The sequence below is a fragment of the Semicossyphus pulcher genome, unplaced genomic scaffold (genome assembly GCF_022749685.1).
Source record: "Semicossyphus pulcher isolate SPU_LCO1_2020_fin unplaced genomic scaffold, fSemPul1.0.p SCAF_24, whole genome shotgun sequence".
NCBI classification, from domain to species: Eukaryota; Metazoa; Chordata; class Actinopteri; order Labriformes; family Labridae; genus Semicossyphus; species Semicossyphus pulcher.
The window spans coordinates 6,633,558-6,657,006 of record NW_027211698.1 but is presented as its reverse complement, the minus strand read 5'-3'; the positions used below and the strand labels follow the sequence as shown (position 1 = coordinate 6,657,006).

General features: G+C 47.0%; 1 protein-coding gene across 1 annotated transcript in view; it reads left to right on the top strand.

Moving 5' to 3' along the window:
• ptgfrnb (prostaglandin F2 receptor inhibitor b) overlaps positions 1 to 20,011 on the top strand; it is a 38,971-nt gene extending 18,960 nt beyond the window's left edge. Inside the window, exons 6-15 of the mRNA XM_069675165.1 lie at positions 1,499 to 1,645; positions 1,725 to 1,885; positions 2,051 to 2,171; positions 2,915 to 3,134; positions 3,215 to 3,402; positions 5,806 to 5,913; positions 17,029 to 17,215; positions 17,293 to 17,411; positions 17,576 to 17,626; positions 17,778 to 20,011. Of these exons, the coding sequence (XP_069531266.1) occupies positions 1,499 to 1,645; positions 1,725 to 1,885; positions 2,051 to 2,171; positions 2,915 to 3,134; positions 3,215 to 3,402; positions 5,806 to 5,913; positions 17,029 to 17,215; positions 17,293 to 17,411; positions 17,576 to 17,626; positions 17,778 to 17,890 (1,415 nt within the window). The 3' untranslated portion in view covers positions 17,891 to 20,011. The remainder of the gene's footprint in view (positions 1 to 1,498; positions 1,646 to 1,724; positions 1,886 to 2,050; positions 2,172 to 2,914; positions 3,135 to 3,214; positions 3,403 to 5,805; positions 5,914 to 17,028; positions 17,216 to 17,292; positions 17,412 to 17,575; positions 17,627 to 17,777) is intronic.
• The last annotated feature ends 3,438 nt before the right edge of the window (positions 20,012 to 23,449 follow it).

The window sequence follows — 23,449 nt, the reverse complement described above, 5'->3', positions numbered from 1 at the left end:
GCCTCCAGAGATGGTCACAAACTGATGTCCGACCCCCGACACCCGACCCCCCCTATCATCACTCATCTCCACCTTGTCTGAATCACTCTCGGTGTATCCTGGTAACGCTAAAGTTACTCCCTGTCGTCAGAATCCACCATCATTCCACACTGGGCAGCTACGTGCACGGCTAACTTAGCTCTGCCTCTTAGCTGTTACCCCGGGCGACCCAACAGGCCTGGAGCACTTCTCCTGTGTGACCGGACCTGTAGAAGGCTCACGCTAGAATCTGCCTCGCCCTGATTGGACAGTCAGTGTAGCTTCCTCTGATTGGATGGATCAGTGGACAACGTGGAGGCGAGCTGATTGGCTAGATTAGCTTGTAACTTGAGGTTCGTACATGAAGAGAGGAAACGTGTGTCACACACTGTGAGAACACACAGTTTGTACAGCTGCAGACACGTGTTTACACACACAACTCAACATGACACACACCTGCAGCCGGGGACATTATTAGTGATTATGCTCGAAACCTTTTTGACCTTCATTTGACTCCATAGAATAAATGTCAAGGTGTGAGGTTTACAGTGTAGAGGAGGTTTAAATATTCAGTGTGACAGAGAGAGAGGCAGGCTTCACACTCATCCAACAAAGTGTGTGCGTGTGTCACAGCAGATGGTGACAGTGCATGAGTCAATGTGTGTGTGTGTGTGTGCATGTGTGTGTGACGTCCTAATGACATCACAGAAACACCTTCTTTGCCAAACACACACTGTTAAGTGTTTTCATGTATTTATAGTGTTTCTGTGTGTGTGTGTGTGTTCGTCAGGCGCACGTATGTGTGTGTTTCTGACTACAGGTATGTATACTGTGTGTGTGTGATATCTCTCAGGTAAACAGGTGTAGGTCTGTGTGTGTGTGTGTTTCTGTTCACTGAGGCGTAAAGGTGCAATCTGGAGGTCGGACTGAGAACCTACACACACACACACACACACACACACACACACACACGCTCAGCTCCATTTAAAGGTGTATTCCAGTATTTTGTTGATAATATTTGTCCACTAAAAGTTCTTGTTGTTTCCACTGACAGGCTCAGATTGTAATTCTAATTGTGTGACAACATTACAGAAAGGATCCCTACAGAGATAGACCTTTTTGTTACAGAGGAAGATGATTTTTATAACCACAAACAGACGTTACATCGCTCTCTGCACACACACCAGACTCCATTCATAAAAGCAGTGATTTAAGCTCTCGGGAGGAGCTGTGGAGTTCAGTCTGTGTTCAGCCCCAGGCTGACTGTATCAGCCGCTTGTTCTTTAGCAGGTTTCAGGTTTTGCTCCAGCTGTTGCTCTGGTACGTTTGCTGCGTCTCCATCAGGTGTTCCCCTCCTGTGTCAGGGTGTTCCTCACTAGCTGTGACTGCAGGCGTTCACACCTGGACTCTGGATGAACGTCGCCGCCCTCCTTTAAATGTTTCAATAAAGTTTAATTCGATCTGTTTTTTCTCCCTCCAGAACCCAGCTTCACGGTGACCCTTGACCCCGTCCTGACCCCCCAGATGACGGCCGAGCCCACAGAGCTGGCGTGTCATGTGACCAACATTACCCATCTACCCGTGGGAGGCCGCCTGGCGGTCACATGGGAACACACCGCACTCCCTGGTACTTTAAAAAACCTTTATTTAAAGACTACAAATGAACACCTGTTTGTTGTTTTTTAAACGTGTCCGACCTGCCGCAGGTGTCAGTGACAACCCGCCCGCCTCGCATCCCATTGGCTCTCTGGACGGCCATGGCAACCTGCTGCCGGGGCCGCTGTACACTGAGAGGATGAAGGGCGGCGCGCTGACTCTGAGCCGAGTCCAGCCCAACACCTTCAGACTGAGGGTCCTCCGCACACAGGTAAACACACACCTGAGAGCGTGACACCGTGTACCTGAGAGTGAAGCAGCCTCACAGGTCCTGGTGAAGCTTCAAACATTATTTAGAGTTTATCGCAAGGAAATGATCAAATACAAACATGTCATGAAACAACAGTCTGTAACACGTGTGTGTGTGCGTGTGCAGGAGATCGACATGGGTCAGTACACCTGCTCTGTGTCTGCATGGACCGTTAACAGTCAGGGAGACATGATGAAGAGCGCCGAGTACCAGAGCTCCCCGCAGACTGTCCGCTGGGACGCCAAGAGTAAGGAAACACCTTCACACACACCTGCTTATATTTAGCTGTCTGAGAGTGTGAGTGTGTGTGTGTGTGTGTGTGTGTGTGTGTTCATCAGAGGTGAGAGTCTAGACTTCACAAAGACCAGCAGCTACTTCTCATCAGACAATAGAAAGATTCACACACCTGAGCTGACACCTGCTTAACTTCCTGAACACGTCACCTTACAGGTGATGAAATAGCCAACAACAGGTGAGTTCTTTCTGTGCTGATTTACACCTGTCAACTATCAGGTCACACATGGGCTGAACTCTGTCTCACTGCAACGCTATAAAGCAACATCCACAGGTTAAAGGATGCTGGAATAACTACATCACACAACAAGAAACGACTTTACGATGACCTGAACACACCTTTATACACACCTGAATACACACCTGAACAGCACACAGTCTCATTCTGCGATTAACACATCTCTAACAGGCCGTCACACTGCTGATCTGATCTGTCTGCATCCATCTGCAGACTTCAGAGTGAGATCTTCAACTTAACAACAGAGCTCTTTAATCTGCACACACACACACACACACTCATCCTCTTTGACACGCTGAAGTTTTTGCCCTCAATTTAGCTAATTGAGGCATGATGTAACCGCATTACTCTGTGTGTGTGTGTGTGTGTGCTCTGAAGCACAATAACTTCATGGTGCGTTCACTTCCTGTCGGGGTTTTCCTGCTGCTCTGTCTGATGTCATGCCATGCCGCTTTCAGAGCCGTCTCTGAACGTCGTCGCCAAGCAGGCGCGTGAGGCGTCGGTGGGCGGGGCTACCTTTGAGATGAGCTGCACCGTAGCCACTGAGAACATCGGGGAGGCGGGCTACTCGGTGCTCATCCAATCGCAGGACAGCCTGGAGAGCAACGTGAGGACCATCATGACTCTGAGTCCGGACAACGTGGTGCAGCACGGAGGAGCCACCGACCCCAACAGGAGGTCTCATGATTACTCTTCTTATAATGAAGATGTGTGCTTTTATTTTGAAATGTACTCACACCCTCTCTCTGCACAAACAGAGACAGCCTGGTCCTGACCAAGTCCGGCCCGGCAGAGTTCCGGTTCCGTCTGGCGGGCGTGCAGCTGTCTGACAGGGGCTTCTACTGGTGTGACATCACAGCGTGTACCAAACAGCAGGCGGGTCAGACGTGGACCAGAGCCACCCGCGCCGAGTCCAACAAGGTCCACATCGACTTCCAGGAGAACGGTGAGTCCATGGTTTCTGTCCTCGCTGAAGAATGGGGGAGTGTCACAGCCTCCATCTTTTTATTGTTGTTGGTTTCCCGGAGCAGGAAGTGACCATATTTGGACGAGAGGGCGGGGCTAGAAAGAGCGAGGGGTTGACAAACGCTGGAGGCAGCCTCAAGTGGACCAAGTGAGGAACTGCAGGGTTTGGACCTTTATCTGTCAGCCTGCAGGTTTCTCATGGGTGTATATGAATGAAGAATTTTAACTGTAAAACTCTCCTGTTGTACCTTTGGCTGGTGCCAAAGTGGCTGATGGGTAATGTAGTATTAAATGATCTATTTAACATTAAATGAACAAACGGAATAAAGTGAGTTAGTGATGCTGGAAATCCTGGAGTAACGGCTATAAATAGAAGAATGTAAGCAGCTTTGTTCTTCAGACACTTTACACACACATCACCTCCCACACACACACTGTTAATGATCACACACACACACACACACACACAGTAATAATGATAACACACACAGTCACTAATAATGTGTAAAAATAAAGATACACTCACACACCTTAAGCCCTCTGCCGCCCACCACACACACACTGGCCTACTTAACTCTCTTTGATCTGATGGGGGGAGGAGAGGAGAGGAAGGAGAAGAGAATGGAGAGAGGAGAAGAGGAGAGGAGAAGGAGGAGAGGAAGAGGTGAAGTTGACTGAGGAAAGGAAACGGTGACAAGGGAGGAGGGTGAGGAACAATGTGGAGAGGAGGAAAAAAGGGGAAATGAAGAAAGGAAAAGAAGAGGAGGAGGTAAGGAAACAAGGGGAGAGGGAAGGAAGGAGCAATGAGGAAAGGAGAAAAGGTGAGGGAGGGGGGAGGAGAAGAGGGTGAGTCGGAAGAGATGGAGGAATGAGAAAAGGAGGGAGGTGAGGAAGAAGGAAATGATTGGATGAGAGAAGATGGCGTTAAAAGAGGAAGAGGGGATGAGTAAGGAAAGAAAATAAGGAGGTAGAGAAGAAGAGGATGTAGTACTTTTCAAAATAAGACTTTTCCTTAGTGGTTCAGTTATTCACTGCTTACTGTCCCAAATGATAACTGGCTTCAGTTACACAGCTAGAATTAGCATTAGCCGCTAACACTGCCTGCCTAGAGTCTACTGCCCCTCTCTGTCAGTCACTAGATAGAGAGAACAACAGGTGAGAGAGAGAGAGAGAGAGAGCGAACGACAGGTTAGAGAGAGAAGGAGGAGAGAGGACGACAGGTTAGAGAGAGGGAAAGAGAGAGCGACAGGTGAGAGAGTGAGAGAGAGGGAACGACAGGTGAGAGAGTGAGAGAGAGGGAACGACAGGTTACAGAGAGAGAGAGAGAGAGAGAGGACGACAGGTTAGAGAGGGGGAGAGAGAGAGAGACAGGGAACGACAGGTTAGAGAGAGAAGGAGGAGAGAGAGAACGACAGGTTAGAGGGAGGGAGGAGGAACTGTTTCTCTCCCCCTTTCTCTCCATCGTCCTCTCTCTCTCCTCTCTCTCACCCCTGCAGCCTTCCTCTCCCTCACTCGCCCCTTGCTCACCCCTTGCTTGCCCCTCTCTCTCAGGGACGTCTTCAAAGTGAAGCCCCTCGGCCAATCACTGATCTGCACCTCTGCTCTCCTCTCCTCTCCACACACACACAGACACACACACACACACGTTATCCAGTGAAGAAGCTTGGGACATTTCTCTTTTATTTTGAAAGTCTAGCGTTATCCAGTGAAGAAGCTTGGGACAGTTCTCTTTTATTTTGAAAGTCGAGCGTTATCCGGGTGAAGAAGTTGGGACATTTGTCTTTTATTTTGAAGGTCTACTGTTATCCACTGAAGAAGTTTGGGACATTTGTCTTTTATTTTGAAAGTCGAGCGTTATCCTGGTGCAGAAGTTTTGGACATTTCTCTTTTATTTTGAAAGTCGAGCATTATCCGGGTGAAGAAGTATGGGACATTTCTCTTTTATTTTGAAAGTCTAGCATTATCCACTGAAGAAGTTTGGGACATTTCTCGTTTATTTTGAAAGTCGAGCGTTATCCTGGTGCAGAAGTTTTGGACATTTCTCTTTTATTTTGAAAGTCGAGCGTTATCCGGGTGAAGAAGTATGGGACATTTCTCTCTTATTTTGAAAGTCTAGCATTATCCACTGAAGAAATTTGGGACATTTCTCTTTTATTTTGAAAATCTACTGTTGTCCACTGAAGAAGTTTGGGACATTTCTCTTTTATTTTGAAAAACAAAACAAAGCTGCTGTCACACATTTAGCGTCCCATTTATCTTTAATGAGACACTAAATGTGTGTGATGTTGTGTTTTTTAAAATGACTTCTGAGTTCAGCTCCTCTGAAGTTCCTCTCAAGGTATTTCAGAATAAAACTGATTCCAGCTCATGTTTCCTGTTTCAGGCCCCTCCTTCTCCATCGCCATCAAATCAGACGACAGCAGTGTGTATCCCTGGGAGACGGCCAAGATGGAGTGTTCGCTGAGTGTGTCTGGATCCTCACCAAAGACTGGTAACACACACACACACACACACAAACACACACACACACTCTTAGTTGTCGTGCTGCGTTCAACCTGTCTGCAGCTCTAAGAATAATGTGTTTTATTTTGAAAGGCAGGAAGAAATATTGGACCTTTCTCTTTTATTTTGAAAGTCTAGTATTATAAGGTGAATAGGTTGAATTTAATCCAAGGTAGAGCCTTCCACCCCTCTCCCACCATCGCTCATTCATCTTTTTCTCCTCCTTTCCTCCCTCTTGCTCCTCTTTGAACATTCCTCCTCCTCTTCTCCTCAGCGTGTCACATGACATCATCACCTCCTCCCTCTGTCCATCTGTCATCACCTCCTCTCTCCTCCCTCTGTATAATGTTAAACATGTGTTTCTATAAGATTAAACACACAGATCTCATCTATCAGTGTTCCTGTGTGTGTGTGTGTGTGTGTGTGTGTGGTGCGTGTATGCAGTGATGTATGATCATACATGTTCCGGGGCAGCAGCAGTGTGAGGCTGCAGGGAAATCACTTCTTCTTCTCTGCTCTGAAACAGGACTTACTGTAGGCAGGTAAAAATAACTATGGTATGAGGTCGTGCATGGACCCGATCAGCTGCTATTAAAATCCTTCGCTCTGATCGTTACAGAGCTCCAAACAGGAAGTTGTTCCTCAGAGCTCCTCAGAAGCGTCTCTGTCCCCCATGTGTTCTGTAGTTAGCTGATGACAAGTAGCTAACTGGTGTCTGCAGACTGCACTGGTGAGGGGTCACTGAGCGTGAAGGATGAGACAGTGATGTCATACTGACATTCCTCTGACGCTGCGTGGAACAGTGTTGTGGGAAGCGTAGCTTTGTGGATGCTAACGTCGCTATCTGTAGTTACTGCCCAACACTGACGAGTTTTTAAAGTGTCATCAGAGTCTCAGTGAGCTCTGTTACTGACACACACACACACACACACACACACACACACACACACACACACACACACAAACACACAGGTGTATTAGAGGTGTGTGTCCCTGCTCATTACACTGTGTCCTGTGACTCATGTTGTGTCTTATCCTGTGTGTGTGTGTGTCTGCAGGTACACTGTGACTCACTAAGCAGCTGAGTTGTGTCCAGTTTCTCACCCTGACTAATGATGTCTCACTTCAACACGCCCGTCAGAGCGGCACACACACTCACACATCACATGATAAAGCTGGAGGGAGAGATGGAAGGGAGGGAGGGAAAGGAGGAGTGAAAAAGGTGGAGGTTTAAGGAAAAGGAGGAAAAAACAATAGCGCCCCTAGAGGAACTTTGGAGAACTGCAGAGAGACATTCTATATGACGTGTCTCTTTATAACCTGTCTGTTAAGTTGTTGGATTGATTCACAGTGTGACGTTAGCATGTGTTAGCATGTCTGCTCAGGATGGTTCTCAGAGTTTATTACAAACTAGATTTTCCGTAACTCACATTTGAACTCTGTGACCTCCAGAGGTCAATAAGCTGTATGAGCACTGTGAATGTAGCATGCATCAATGAACAGGTAAACATTAAAGGTGTCTTCAACTCCTCTGACGTGCAGAGAAAGTACCTGAAAGTGAAACAGGCGTTTGATAAAGGACCAATTAACAAACCGGTTTCAAGTGACATGTGTAAACAAAGGTGTGTTTATACACACGCACACACGCATACGCATTAACGCATGTTTGTGTTGGGTGTGACAGCAGATTATTACCCAGTAAAACTGAACCTTTGTCCCTGTGTGTGTGTGTGTGTGTTCTTGGTTCATTTATTGGTTAGTCAGTTATAGCTGCCTCACCTTTACAGCTCGTTTCTGACACAAAAACCTGCCGTGTGTGTGAAGGTGTGTGTCCGTGTACATTCCTGTCCTGTCTCAGCATGTCTTTGTGACAGTTGGTGGAACCTTTCTCTCTCACATGCCTCAAACAGACGTGACTGAGAACATGTAATAAACAGGCAGCAGTGATCAGCTGACCAACAGGAAGTTGTTTCCCTCAAACACCTGTGCTCTGTCATTTCACAGAGGACACACACACACACACACACACACACACACACACATTGATCTGATGAGTCTGACATTAATAAGCTAATCAAAGATTATTCCTGCAGCTGCTGATGCTACACCATCACTTCCTGTATGGGCTTCAAAATAAAAGCTTTAAAATTCTGAGACAGTTGGGGACTTTTACTGTGAAACACGAGATCTTATCATGTTCACATTTCTGCGCCCTGTTGATGCTGTAACTGCCTCTCTAGCGCCCCCTGCAGGTAAATGTGTCCCAACACTTTCTGTGTGTTATCTCAGCATGCTGCAGCGTGCACACACACATATCTTTTCTCACACTGGAATGACTGGCATGTTGTTGCTGTGTGTGTGTGTGTGTGTGAGGAGCTGTGACAGCTTCAGTGTTTTAAACATATCTGTGTTTTTCTTTAGTTATCATAACTTCATACATTCCTCCTCACACACACACAGTCCTGGTGGTTTCCTGGTGTTCGCAGCTGGTTGGTTAAAGTAAACAGGCCTCCATCTCTCAGGTTTCTACATTCTTCTTCTCAGACTGACGGCTGGATCAACAGTTAGATCTGAGTACAGGCTGCAGGAATTTAGTGCGGATTCCCACAAGATTCATCCCTTCATAAGATCATATGTCTCACATTAGCTAGCATGCTACTGCTAACTACATCTCCCACCTACTTTTTTAACCACACCTTTTTTAAACGTAACTACAGATGTGTTACTTCCACGTATCAACGCTGAGCCCTGAAAGTGGTCAGGTTCTCCTGACAGAAACGCTCAAACCAAACTCAATTCAAAAAACAGTCATTTTAAAGTAGTGTTCTTGTCGTCTTGCAGACAGACCTGACTGAGCATGAACTCAGACGTCTTACAACCCGCATCCTGATGTAGTTATTTCAGCATCCTTTCAGCCTGTTTATTGTCATTAAATCTCAGTAACAACTGTTTGTTTTGGCTTCATAGCGCTGTAGTAAGACAGATCTCAGCCCACGTGTGACTTGCTAGATACAGTGAAACTGCCGCTCAGTGTAGACAGATGGACAGGCGCTCCACAGCTGAAACGGAACAGAAAGGATTGTGTGGTTTGTGTTTCTGATCATCAGGATCAGATTCTGTTCAGTTTGTCGGCTCACCAGAAACAGTTAATGAAAAGTCCTCTCTCTCTTTCTCTCCAACTCTTCATTGCTCTTCAGCTCCTCTTCCTCCTCTCCCTCTTTGTCAGAGCCTCCTCCTCTTCCTCCCTCTCTTTCGGAAACTTAGCATGCTGTTCTCTTCCTCCTTTCCTGCCTCCTCTATTCACTCTCCTCCTCTCCTCAACAGTCTGTTTCTCTCTCTCCTCTCTCCCTCCATTCACTCCCACCTCCTCCTCCTCTCTCTCCATCTCTCCGTCTATTCTTCCTCCACCTCGTTCTGTCTCTGCGGCCGGCTAACGGAGCGTGAGATTGGCTAATTAACGGCTGCCTGTCGGCGCTGCAAAGACAGCTGGGTAATTTGGTGAGAGTGGAGAGGAAGGAGGGAGGGAGGGAGGAAGTGAGGAGAGAAGGATGTATCATTATATTTATCAGTTATTTTAACAGAAGCAGGTGTTCTTCACCTGTTTGCTCTTGTTTCCTCCTCATGTCTGCACAGTATTTTAAATAGAAACAGGAAGTGTTTAGGGATGTGATGATGCAGGCACATTTTCAAAATAAACTTCACATGAATGATTAAAGTGAAAGAAGCTTAAACCACCTTAAAGCACTCACAGCAAATGTGTAACAAACAGCTTCCTGTTAGTCGTCTTTGTGTCACACCAGGTCAAGCTAACTTTGCTTTTAACTCTGGTTTTGTTGAACTGCAGAATCTTTTATCTTATTCTTGTTGGTCAAACACAAACACTGTCTCTACAAGGTCACACGTGGGCTGAACTCTCTTACTACAGCGCTATGAAGCCAAAATAAACAGATGTTACTGAGATATAATGACAATAAACAGGCTAAAAGGATGCTGAAATAACTACATCAGGATGCAGGTCGGTAAGAAGGCTGAGTTCATGCTTTGTCAGGTCTGTCTGCGAGATGATAAGAACACTACTTTAAAATGACTGTTTTTCGAATGGAGTTTGGTTTGACTTTTTTTGTACTGCAACATCAGGAGACTGGCTTTTAGACCCGTGCACAATGTAAAAGTTATATTTCTATCTGTGGCTCCTTCAAACAGCACATCATTAGTGCTATAGACTCTTCTTTATGAGCAGTGATCTCTCTGTGTAGAAACATTTACAGAGTCACTGCAGGAAAACAAAGTGTGAGTTTGTTCTGTTAGGAATCTAAAGACTCACATCAGTGCAGAGTTTCTATTAGCTTTAATTCTGTTTGGATGGAGACACTCTGATGTTTCTTTTAACCACTAATGAAGCTGTTAGCAGCTCGCCACATTTCCAAACCATCAAGACGTTACAAAGATCCAGATTAAAGCTTCATGAGGACCGTTCGCTGTTATTGATTAATTATCGAGTGTTCAGTGTCCTCCTGCTGACTGCACACTCAGGTGTTCACCGAAACAAGACTCAAACAGAGTCACTATTTATCCTGCCTCACAGACGTGAGAGAACCAGCCTCACAGACGTGAGAGAACCAGCCTCACAGACGTGACAGGACCGGCCTCACAGACGTTAGAGACCCGGCCTCACAAACATTAGAGAACTGGCCTCACAGACGTTAGAGACGTTAGAGACCCGTCCTCACAGACGTGAGAGACCCGGCCTCACAGACGTTAGAGACCCAGCCTCACAGACGTGACAGGACCGGCCTCACAGACGTTAGAGACCCGTCCTCACAGACGTTAGACAACTGGCCTCACAGACATTAGAGACCCGTCCTCACAGACGTTAGAGACCCGGCCTCACAGACTTTAGAGACCCGGCCTCACAGACGTTAGAGACCCGGCCTCACAGACGTTAGAGACCCGGCCTCACAGACGTTAGACAACTGGCCTCACAGACATTAGAGACCCGTCCTCACAGACGTTAGAGACCCGTCCTCACAGACGTTAGAGAACTGGCCTCACAGACGTTAGAGACCCGGCCTCACAGACGTTAGAGACCCGGCCTCACAGACGTTAGAGACCCGGCCTCACAGACGTTAGAGAATCAGCCTCACAGACGTTAGAGAACCGGCCTCAGAGACGTTAGAGACCCATCCTCACAGACGTTAGAGAACTGGCCTCACAGACATTAGAGAATCAGCCTCACAGACATTAGAGACCCGTCCTCACAGACGTTAGAGACCCGGCCTCACAGACTTTAGAGAACTGGCCTCACAGACGTTAGAGACCCGGCCTCACAGACGTTAGAGACCTGGCCTCACAGACGTTAGAGACCTGGCCTCACAGACGTTAGAGACCCGTCCTCACAGACGTTAGAGACCCGGCCTCACAGACGTTAGAGACCTGGCCTCACAGACGTTAGAGACCTGGCCTCACAGACGTTAGAGAATCAGCCTCACAGACGTTAGAGAACCGGCCTCAGAGACGTTAGAGACCCATCCTCACAGACGTTAGAGAACTGGCCTCACAGACGTTAGAGACCCGTCCTCACAGACGTTAGAGACCCGGCCTCACAGACGTTAGAGACCCGTCCTCACAGACGTTAGAGACCCATCCTCACAGACGTTAGAGACCCGTCCTCACAGACGTTAGAGACCCGTCCTCACAGACGTTAGAGACCTGGCCTCACAGACGTTAGAGACCCGTCCTCACAGACGTTAGAGACCTGGCCTCACAGACGTTAGAGAACTGGCCTCACAGACGTTAGAGACCCGGCCTCACAGACGTTGGAGAACCAGCCTCACAGACGTTAGAGAACTGGCCTCACAGACGTTAGAGAACTGGCCTCACAGACGTTAGAGACCCGGCCTCACAGACGTTGGAGAACCAGCCTCACAGACGTTAGAGAACTGGCCTCACAGACGCTAGTGACCCTGCCTCACAACCGTTGGAGAACCAGCCTCACAGACGTTGGAGAACCAGCTGCACAGAGCAGACAGTTAAAGTAAATTGAAAAGCTGCACAGCCGAGCGGGGCCATCGTCTTCACTCCATTAGCTTCTCAGTTAAATTCAGACGCAGATTTAAAGAAACAGATTTAACAGAAGTTTTCATCAGGAGGTTTTTAATGCAGGTCAGTGGGAACATTTACCAACAGTAGGAACAGAAGCATCACATGCTGTGGAGACGGGCTGTGACTGTTTTGTGTGTTTATTTAAAGAAGCTAACAGGATATTAAACTTTCACTCCATTTAGGGAGGAAGACGTTTCTGTCTCTGCTATCTTTCATCTCTGACACTTAGACTCTCTCTGCATTCAAGACCTAACTAATCAAGTCTAGTATTTAATATCTTTAAATATCAGCTTTCATCCCCTGCAATCCAAACACACAGGTGTGTGTATGACACCTGCATCAGTGTGTGCGTTTGTGTGTCGTACCTGCGAGTGAAACGTGTTAAACATGTTGTAAAGCAGCTGCAGGTCTGATGGAGCGAGCAGAGCACCGAGGGACACGTTTAGTTTCTGTGCAGCTAAATGATGTTTTTATAGTGTTTAGGATTCCTGAGCTGCTTTATGGAGCACACACACACACACACATTCATTATCACACACACTCTGACACACAGCTTCATTAGACGCTCTGCGTGTAATTGCGTCTTTGTGTGAGTGTTTCAGGCAGTTTGGGCTCCTCTGGGATTAATCCACAGAAATCCAATCAGACGGCTTCATTTCCACAGACGGCCATTTTGGTTTTATGAGCTCAGACAGGAGCCTCCTCCTCCTCCTCCTACTCCTCCTCCTCGTCCTCCTCCTGCTGACAGACTGTGTTGTCATCAGCGCGCCTGTCAGAGCTCTGACTGTTTACCTGTCTCTCATTTTAAACCTGTAATACCTGAGCTGTAGTAACCTGATCCCCTCATCAGCACGATGTGTAGACTTCATTATGTTTCATACATAAACAATCATCAGGCACCACGCTCTGTCCCGCCCCCTCACACCTCATGCTGACCCCCTGCACGCCCCACAGCTCCTGTTTAAGGTGTCATGTTAAGGTACCTGTATAAGAACCTATAACCTCTGTCATACACTGCTGTTCACTGTCTGTATCATAGTCCTGTCCAGCTGCAGTTTAACCCCTGAGTGTCTGAGCAGCGTCGTGTGTGAGGTCTGTTTTAAGCTACTACTTAGCATGTATTGTTAGCCGTTAGCTTCTGATTGATCGTGTCTGAGGCGTACAGGCATGGCGGCAGACCTCATGGACTCAATGTCCCACATGTACAGCAGTGTAAAGTGAGCCTACAGTGTGTCATAGAGTGTCAGGGTGGGAGGGGGTGAGTGCAAGAGTTCATTGGGGGGCGGGGGTCGACCAGAGGAACAGCTGTGGGGTCAGATCCTCCAGTATGGGGTGGGGGGTTTAGTGGCACTTTGTGTTCTTCAGACTGAGCTGGAGGTTTGTTCACATTTCTGTTGGTTTCTTTCTGAGTGACAGACACAACAATCTCTCATACACCCCGTCCCCGTCTCCCCTCCCCCAACCGTCAGGTACACAGAGTAAAGATGGAGGCTGTGAGAACCACTGAGGCTAATTTTAGCTGCTGTGTCTCTGAAACGTCGAGTTCATGCGTCAGTCCTGCACAATTATGCAAACTGAGCCTTTGATCATTAGCAGAGATGTCACACACTCACCTGGTGTTATCTGAGCGTGACACACACACACACACACACACACACACACACACACACGGTATTATCTGAGCGTATCACACACACACACCTGCAGCGTGACAGCTTCTCTGATTCTATAAGAACAGAGTGAAACAGGATTAAAATAGTTTTCAGCCCGTCGTCACAAACATCTCTGAAGGTAAATATATTATGTGTTATCAGAGAAACAAGCTAAGCTAGCGGTAGCATTTGCGTTAGCTCAGGCGGGGCCCTCCACAGAAACGGCACTACTGTCGGAAACAGAATCACTGCGTCTGGCTAAAGCTGCTGGACAGTCCTCAGCTCTATTGCTGCGACATCTCTCAGTTGCCTTTGACATAGTGAACCACCAAATTCTCCTCTCCACTCTCTCTGAGCTTGGTATCTCAGGATCTGTTCACGACCTGCCTCTCAGGGAGATCTTTTAGATCATTGTGTAACATTGTGGCTCGGCTTGTTCAGAGCTATTAGACTGCGTCAAAGAGCAGCAGCCAACACACAGCACAGCTTTATTTCACTTCAGCAACAATATGAACAAATGTAATACTTAACCTGACAGTGGAACCAGCTGCCGCTAACAGTGACTGCTACCATTATTATGAAGTTTAACATCAGCTAAAGAGAAACAGGCTAACGTTAGCAGAACAGGTTTGTTATGACTTCAAACCGAATCCATTAGTTGACCTGAGACTGTGACTGATCAGACCTCATGTATCCCCCACACTGAGATGAACCTGTGGTGGAGCCCAGAGAGAGATGGATGACCCACCTGGCATGCTGCGTCAGGTATAAGATGGGTCTGAAGCTGGAATTAGTGACATACCTGAGGGCTGAGTGATACTGGTGGGATGGAACCTGAAGTAGAATCACCAAACGTACTCACAAATTCATCCCAAATATCAGCAATTATTAACAGACAGAACACAGACGGCGCAGAGGTGTGATGGAGAGGGTCTGAGCCTTTGAACCTGTACGTTCTGGTTTAAAGGCGTTCAGGTGTGACAGGTGAGCTGCGGGGGGCTGACATCAGTCTGCAGAGCCACAAACTGTCTGAACATGACGGCATCATCTGCATGCAGACTGACTCGCAGAGTATAAAGAACTTAATATTATGAATGTTGTTAATAGAAAACACAGAGGTCCTATAATGGAACCCTGTGGAACACCAACATGTTTAAGAGTCTGAGTGATTATATGGAAACATGAGAGAGAAGCAGCTTCATTCAGAGAAGCTAAACAAGAACTTTAATAAATGATTAACTGATTAATTTCTGTCAATAAAGATGTAACAGTTCTCAGGCAGTGCAGTGAATCTTTTTGTGAAGTTAGAGCGATCAGATTGTTAAAACATTCATTATCATAAATAGATAATAAATATCATATTTGTTGTTATGTCCTGTTGGCTCCTCTAAGAGCTCTCGACTGTGTCACAGAACAAACAGGCTCTTTACATGAGAGTGAAACTAGTGTTACTCATCAGCTGAGTCTGGAGGGTGTGTGTGTGCGCGTGCACGTGTGCGTGTGGTCAGTCGACCCGTTCACCCCCCTCACTTAGTGTCACTTCCTGTTTCCTCCGCTCTGGTCGGATGGAGCACTCGGCTCTTTTGTCCTCTCTGCTGTCCTCGAGCATCTTCATCACCACCATCACCCTCGTCTTCATCCCAGAGGACGGATGCGTCTCACGGTCCTCTGGATGAAACAATAATGATAATAATAATAATGATGTTTCTTTGTATTTCTGACTGCTACAGTTTGAATACTGACGAGTTATGCATGATATGTATAAATAAGCTTCTACTAAAGTAACCTCTTCTATGATACATGGGTAAACATTAAGAACAGCTCCATGTAACAGTGTAATATTTATAATAAATGTTGGTGAAGACTTGTGAAATATTAAGGTCACATTAAAAGCTGCTCAAAGTGTTATACATCCATGGTGGGACTCCGGGTCCTGGACTCTCTCCGTTAATTGAGCAGCAGTGATTCGATGTGCTGGAATGACGTCGTGGTGTCGCTAACAAGAAGAGAAAGATTCAGAGAGTCTGAGGAGGGAGAGACGCTCGGAGGGGATAAAGATCCTCTCAGTGGATGAGCCCAGTGTTCAGTTACTCTGATTAACTGTGATGATGCTTTAAAGGGATGTTAACATGTTAAAAACAGTGAGTGCTGATGGGGAAGAGGGAACGAGTGCCTCCTTAACTTGACTTGGCGACCTAAAACAAGTCTCGTTAAGTGTTCAGTTGTACTCAAAGACACTGAGGAGTCGACTGGTCATTTTTTTAGCTAGCCATAATTAGCATCCAGATTAACATCACAGTTACTGTTAAATGCTAGCCTGACCTGAGCATTAGCTAATAACTTATTTCATACAGACTATAGTTTAATGTTTATCTACGTTCTGACTGATCCAGGTCGACAATAAACCAACGTCTCCTCCTGTCTGCCATGTTTTTATCTGAGGATATGTCATGTTTCAGACTCTTTCCTGACTCTGTGAGATGTTTAAGTCTGATCTGTGGGGACTTTTCTTGGTTGGGACTATTTATGGATTATTCAGACACGTTTTTGTGTCTGTAGATACAACATAACCCTAACTGGGTTATCGCTGCTCAGTGTTAATGATGTTGAGATGTGATTGGTTATGTCTCTTCATCTCTCTGTTCGATTGTCTCATTCATTGTCTCTGTTCGACTGTCTCCATCATCGTCTCTCTGTTTCGACTGTCTCCTTCATCGTCTCTGTTCGACTGTCTCAGTCATCGTCTCTGTACAACTGTCTCCGTCATCGTCTCTGTGCGATTGTCTCCATCGTCGTCTCTCTGTGTCTCTGTTTGTCTCCTAAATGACGCCGTGTGAGTCACACTCGTTGCCTCTCATTGTGCGGCTGTGTGTGGAGGAGGTGCAGCGCTAATAGTCGCTCTCTCGCTGACACACTAATGACTAGTTTGTGCTCCTCTCTCTCTCTCTCCCCGTCTCCTCCTGGAAATAATAAGCTTGCTCGCCCGCTCCAAAGATTACATCTCCTTTCGCTGTTTTCTTTCTGTCCTCATCACGCTGCTCTTTCATGTCACATGTCCATGTTTTATCTGTGTGTGTGTGTGTGTGGAGTAGTTCTGTTGTCGTCTTTGTTCTCACAGTGAAATCAGTGTGTCTATAAATAACTCGGCGTGCAGGATGAGTACAGTCACACCTCTGAGTGATTTCAGGTACAATAAATTTTGCTTTAGAAATAGATAAATATCCATCGAACATACAGAGTCTTGCAGCTGTACTCCGTGTAGAGGACGTCACACATGTAGACATCACGTCAAATAACAGTAGCAGTTTAAATACAATCGTACAATCTCTCTCTCTCTCTCTCTGTTTCAGACGACCTGGCCTACGAGGTGCGTTGGTTCTTCACTCGGCTGCGCGGCGGTCAGACGACCTCTCAGGTGGCGAGCGTGGACCGTTTCGGCGTGGTGAGGAAAGACGCTCGAAACTCGTCCAGCGACGTTTCCATCGAGCGCAAAGACACACACACCTACCTGCTGAACATCCACGGCACGCAGGACAGGTGAGTGTGTGAGCTGTGTGTGTAACTCTTCATATAACACATTATAGTTCTGACTCTGTGTGTGTGTTTGTGTGCAGTGACAGCGGGGAGTACCACTGCGTGGCCACGCCCTGGTACCTGTCGGCCTCCACAGGAGCCTGGACGGAGGCCGCGGAGCTGACGTCAACACGAATCTTCCTCACAGTCAAGTTCGCTGGTGAGTTCAGGGCCCTTCATCTGACATCGGAAATACGAGAACTTGTGTTTCACTCAATAGGAACGGTTTTTCAAAATAAAAGTGCTACACATCATACTGTCAGATTTCTGTACGTGAAGAAGAGCTAATGTTAGCCTCCAACCTGTCTCGCTCTCTGTCTGCAGTGTGGGACTCTCTGAAGTTGCCTCTGTTATATGGAATATCAGCATCAATAGGTAAAGTACCACCATGCTTACGTCACACGAACACGTATGTAGTTATCATGTGTTACAGCTGAACACAACATCACGAGTTTGTAAACATGTGACCTGTAAGCATTAGCATTAGCATAGATGCTATGTGTCTGACCCTGTGCTGTGTGTGCAGGTGTGGGCCTCTTCTCGCTGGTCCTGGGTCTGGTGTGCGCACAGTGCTGCTGCCGTAACACCACACACACTCCGCGCTCACGCAACAAGCTGATGGACCTGGAGATGGACTGACACACACTTTCCCCTGCGCCCGCACACTGCAGCGCCCACAGGAAGCAGCACACACACTCCAGACACACGCCCACGGACGATTACTGGGACACACAGCTGTTTGCGGGCGACGGGCGCTGGGACTGATTACCAGTCGCTGCCGGTCGCTGTGCTTCATGAGGTGCTCGGAGCGCTGCAGGGGAGCAGGGGACTCTAACCACTAACCAATAGGAACAAGCCTTCAGACTTCACTTCCTGTGGAGATCGCTGACGTCTGTGGCGCTTCCACAGATTTTTACACAGATGTACTAAAGCACTATGGGAAGTTTGACACTGCCTCTTTGGATTACAGGACCTCTCTTAGAACCAGGAAGTGCTCGGCTGGACTACACGCTCCTTTCTTCTTCTTCTTCTTCTGATGCCAAGAATCCTCCGACGCCTCGACGCTCCTGACCGTAGTCCAGTCTGAGGGCGGAGCGGCACACCAGCGAAGCTGCCGAGGCGTCTCACTGAGGACATAACAGAACTGTTGGGGTCCTGAACGTACCCCTGTTTGATCCAGAGTAAACGACCCTTCACCTGGAGAGGTGTTGCACTCTGACCTCCAGACTTCCCTCCTCTCGTGTTCTGACCTGTTCAGGTGATATGCAGTCGGTGTGTTTGTGTGTGAGACGTTCAGGACGCGCTGCTCGTCCTCTCTACATATATCCACTCATGTATCGCTGTGTGTTCGTGTGAGTGCTGTGAGACAAAGAGATGCATGTTCTGTTTTTATAGAGACACACTGATGTCACACACGAGCCTGTCGGGGTCACGCTCACACATTTAAAGAGACAGTACGCAGAAACTTCCACCGTCTGAAGCTACAGACATTTAACAGCTGAGTGCAGAGTCTGGATGTTATTAGCCTAGCTTAGCATAAAGACTGGGAGCAGGGGGAAACGGCTAGCCTGGCTCTGTCCAGTATCCTACATGACACTTTGACATGATGCACACAAGGAGGCTCGACTTCATGGACTCACAGAGTCACAGAGCTCAGATCCACCAGGAGAGCCAAATGTAGCGCCAGGCTAGCTGCTTCCCCTGCTCCTAGTCTTTATGCTAAGCTAGGCTAACAACATCCTCCCTCCATCTTCCTCCTTAACCTTCACACATTTAAATCTATCTTCAATCAAACTGTAAACAAAGACAGAAAATCAATTAATTAGCTCTTTAAACATAATGACACATTATGCTAACAGTTAGCTAAAGCAGCATTTCAGCATCCTCAGATGAAATGAGACACGACGCAGAGATGAAGCTGACGTCAGAGACTTGAGAGCTGGTCAGCCTAGCTAGCCTAGCTTAGCATAAAGCCTTGAAGCATGGGGAAACTGCTAGCTTAGCTTCATCAGATTAGCAAAAATTAGCTTTGAAAGAACTTTTTGCTACAGTCATTTTTTATATTCTATTTTTGTTCACTTAAGCCAACAAGACTGAGCTAAGCTAGCTCTTCCCTCTGTTTCCAGGTTTAAGCTATGCTAAACACAGAGCTAACGCTGCTAAACAAGCACACTTTGCTGCTCTGGAGCGTCGCTAACGAGCTAAAGAAGCTAGTAGCAGCTTCAGAGACACACACACACACAGGCCGTGCAGACACCAAAGCTTCAGGTTTTAAAGGTTTAAAAGTGTTTTAGGTTTCAGTATCAGTTGCAGACAGAGACATCGGGACAGATTTTCAAAGTAAAGTTCAGCTTCCTGTTTGTCTCTCATTGAAACAAAGCTCTGACCCAGTCAGGCAGCTGGTGCAGAAACATAAGGGTTTCATTTCAGCCAATCAGAGACAGGAAGCATCCTGACACTTGTTCAACACTCTGACCTGTGTGTGTTTGACTGATCTTCCGATAAGTGTGTGTGTGTGTGTGTGCGTGAATGTGTGTCTGTTACAGCATTCACAACAACCACTATGAGGAACACACACACACACACACACAAGTGAATAACAGGTCTCTGTGCCAAATGCTCTTACAGGTAAACACACACGTGTAGCTCTGACACACACTACATTTTTCTTCCCTGGTGTGCTTTTATTTTGAAATGTTCTTGCGATGAGTCTGAAGATGTTTTTTAATAAATAGATTTGTAAGATGTGTTTCTTTTAAATGATTTCACATGTTTTTATTGATGTTTGACACACAAACCGAAGCTGCAGTGATGATGTCATTGATGTGATAAGTTATAACAGATGATTACTGTCGGCTTCATTTATATCCAACATGTCAAACACAAGTCAGACTTTCACATCCACAAACATTTAATAACAATGAGCAAAAAAACTGTTTATATTATAGAGGTTTAGCGACTCAGGTAAACACAGGTAAACAGGTAAACACAGGTACAAATTTAAACACAGGTACACATTTAAACACAGGTAAACACAGGTAAAGTGTAGGTCAGCAATAGGTGCACTGTCACCGGCTCGTCCCGTCCGTTCTGTCTCTGAATGAAGTAAAAAGTTTCACCTGCTCCGAGAGAAAGCAGCACTTTAAAGGTCTGACTGAAGCTATACAAGGATGTACTTTAAACTCACTTCCTGTTTCTGTTTCAAAGTAAAAGCCCTTTATTTCATCCCACAGACCTTCTTAACAAGGCTTTTATTGTGAAACATTTGCAGGTGTTAAAAACTGCACTGCTACATGAGCTTTACATACTGTCTGCATACAGAGGCCCAATCCCAATCTCCACCCTAAAGCCTGAGCACTGAACACTCACGGACTTTAACGGCTTCAGGAGTGCAGTGTGTGAGCGCGTGAGTCTGAGGGTTTGAGAACTGCATAAAAATGAGGAATGGGACGCACTATCACAACATCACACGTTGCCTGGAAACCAGATGGGTCATTCAATCTAATAAGTAAAAACTATCAAAAGTCAGAAAGGCTGTAATGTTTAAAGAATGTGAAAATTAATTGTTGTCACTTACTGATAAACGTATTTGCGGTTCCCGTCACCGTCCAGGCTCGCATTGTTTACATTTGTGTACATACCCAGAGTTCATAGCGAACTTGGTGAAGTCCCACAGGAAAGTCTGCAGATATGCGAACTCACAGAAAGTCTGTAATTTGGCGTTGAAAAGTCGGCATCAGAGCCCTCACACACCTGCTGATCTGACAGTGGGACAGCACTAAGCACTCACACACGCACCGGGAACGCGCCTCAAAGTCCGTGAGTGTGGACATTGGGATTGGGCCAGTGACATGATGCCTTGACCTTTGACCCTCCTGCTCAAACAGTCTGAAACTCGTGTGTGTTTGGACTTACTCTCATTGTTCCCGAACTGCTCCTGATCGTAGCTGCTGCCACCTTGTGGTGAGAGTATGTAACTACAAAATACAGTGTGGATTAGACGTGAACGCGCAGACAGCTGCAGTGACTAAAGTCAAGCACACACCAGCAGATGTGTGATCTTAAAGGTGAGGTTCAATGTGATCAGTGTGCTACAAGCAGGTGAGTGAAGCTGCTCTGGAGCTCGGGAATTAAAGACTTAAATTAAATGGAATTCATTTATTCAGATTCCTTTGAACGGAACGTGTGGCCTCAGGTGTAATGCTCCCTGCAGCCTGTAGGGGGCTCCTGACCTGTGTCTGCAGGTACATTCACTGTGTGAGAGTGGCCCTGTGCTGCCCTCTCTGCTGACACGCGTGGTCGTCTCTCCATCAGTCGCTCTGCTTCACACAGAGTCAATGTTTGATCAACGATGGACTGAAACTCTTCTGACTGTCACTCGTCCTCCAGTCGGGCTGCTGGGATTTATCCTCTCTCTATCTCTCTCTCTCCATCTCTTCGATCTGTCGTTCTCTCTCGCTCTTCATCACAGATGCAGATGAGTTTAAACGTGCTCGCTCTCCTGGGCTTTTACACCTCTTTAACGACTCTCCATCCACTCCCTCTCTTTCTCTCTCTCTCTCGCTCTCTCCCTCTCCCTCTCTTGTGCTCTCTCTCTCTTCATCTCATGTGAGAGGAAATGAAGATGGGGTGTCGATTGGCTCTCTCGTTCTCTCTCAGGGTCCATTTGACCCACTTTCCTCCTCCCTGAGTGTTGGAGCCTCTCATGGATCGTTTGGTCCTGTCGCACTTAAAGCATTGTCTTCTGTAATTGACTCTGTGTGTGTGTGTGAGTGTGAGTTGCACTCTTTGCTGGTGTGACCGTGGGCTCGGCTGCAGCGTGTCTCAGCTTGCGGGCTGCTGCTCCACATAACAACAAATTCAGACAGAAAGATTTAGCAGCACATGGAGAGCAGCAGCCTGTTCTCCCCGGAGTCGACCGCAGGCGACGCGTTCTCTCGTCTCCGTCGTAATCGACGCTGATGTTTGCAGCCTCAGTCCCTCACGCTGTTAGAGGCTGCAGTCTGTTTCTGTCACGTTTTCACGCAGGAGGAGGATCATGTTTCATCCTAACAAAGTTCTCTGACTTTTACACAAAAACATGGTGTTTCCTGATGAGGCAGACGAATCAGCAGCAGCGTGATCGTGTTAGCTCATGCTGAACATGTGTTAGACATACACATGCATTTCCTCTCGAACTGCCCTGAGCACCTAAGACCTGTAAGACAATTTCAAGATGGCGGCAAGATGGACTTTATGTCCATAATGTCTCCTGGATGTGGGCGGGGCTTTAGGGCATGGCTACCTGTGATTGACAAGTCGCTACCACGCCTACCTTTAAAAATGTCAGCGTTCAGGTGTTCTTAAAGAGCCTCTGACGGGTCAGCTGTTTCACTAAACTTTAAGCTAGCTAGCAATAGCTGATAAGTTAGCATTCGCTAACCCCTCCTTTCTCTCTAGCTCCACCCTCTCGTCCAAATATGGTCACTTCTGGATCCACAAAACCAAGATGGCGTCAGCCAGAAATCTGGACACTTTGCAACTGGACACCCTCTGACCCTCATGCATTATGGGATGTTACAGACTCTACTTCCTATTTAGCCTTTAAGCTAGCTCTGGACTCCCTGGAGATGTTCTGCACTCTGACGGTTTCCTCCTGCAGGTGGACGCACTAGGAGGAGGTGATGAAGAGGATCATGTGTTGGAGCATATTTTACCTCCAGGACCACAGCGAGGGCAAACATTAGACTGTGGAGGGGTGTTAACTGCCCCCCCCAGAGTAAATGTTAATGCGTGTGTGTGAGCAGGACCACGGCCATGACTCGTCAACACCTCCCCCTCGCCATGGAGACCGTGTCAACACGTGGAGGGGGATGGGGAGTGTGTACGAGCTGGGTGTGATTTATTATTAGGTAGAAGATATTTGACCTCGCTTCTCCCTCGCTTCTCCCTCGCTTCTCCCTCACTTGCTCTCTCACTCTCTCTCTCTCTCTCGCTCACTCGCTCGCTCTCTCTCTCACACACACACACTCACACTCACACTCAGAGAAAATGGACCTCAGAGCAGTTAGATCGTTTTCAGAGTCACTTTCATCTTCTGTCGACTTTCACTCACTTCATTTATAAAACATTCACACACGCTGTAACAGAGTCACACAAACACACACACACACACACACACAGAAACAGGGTCAGGCTGAGATACAGAGCTGGGCTTTT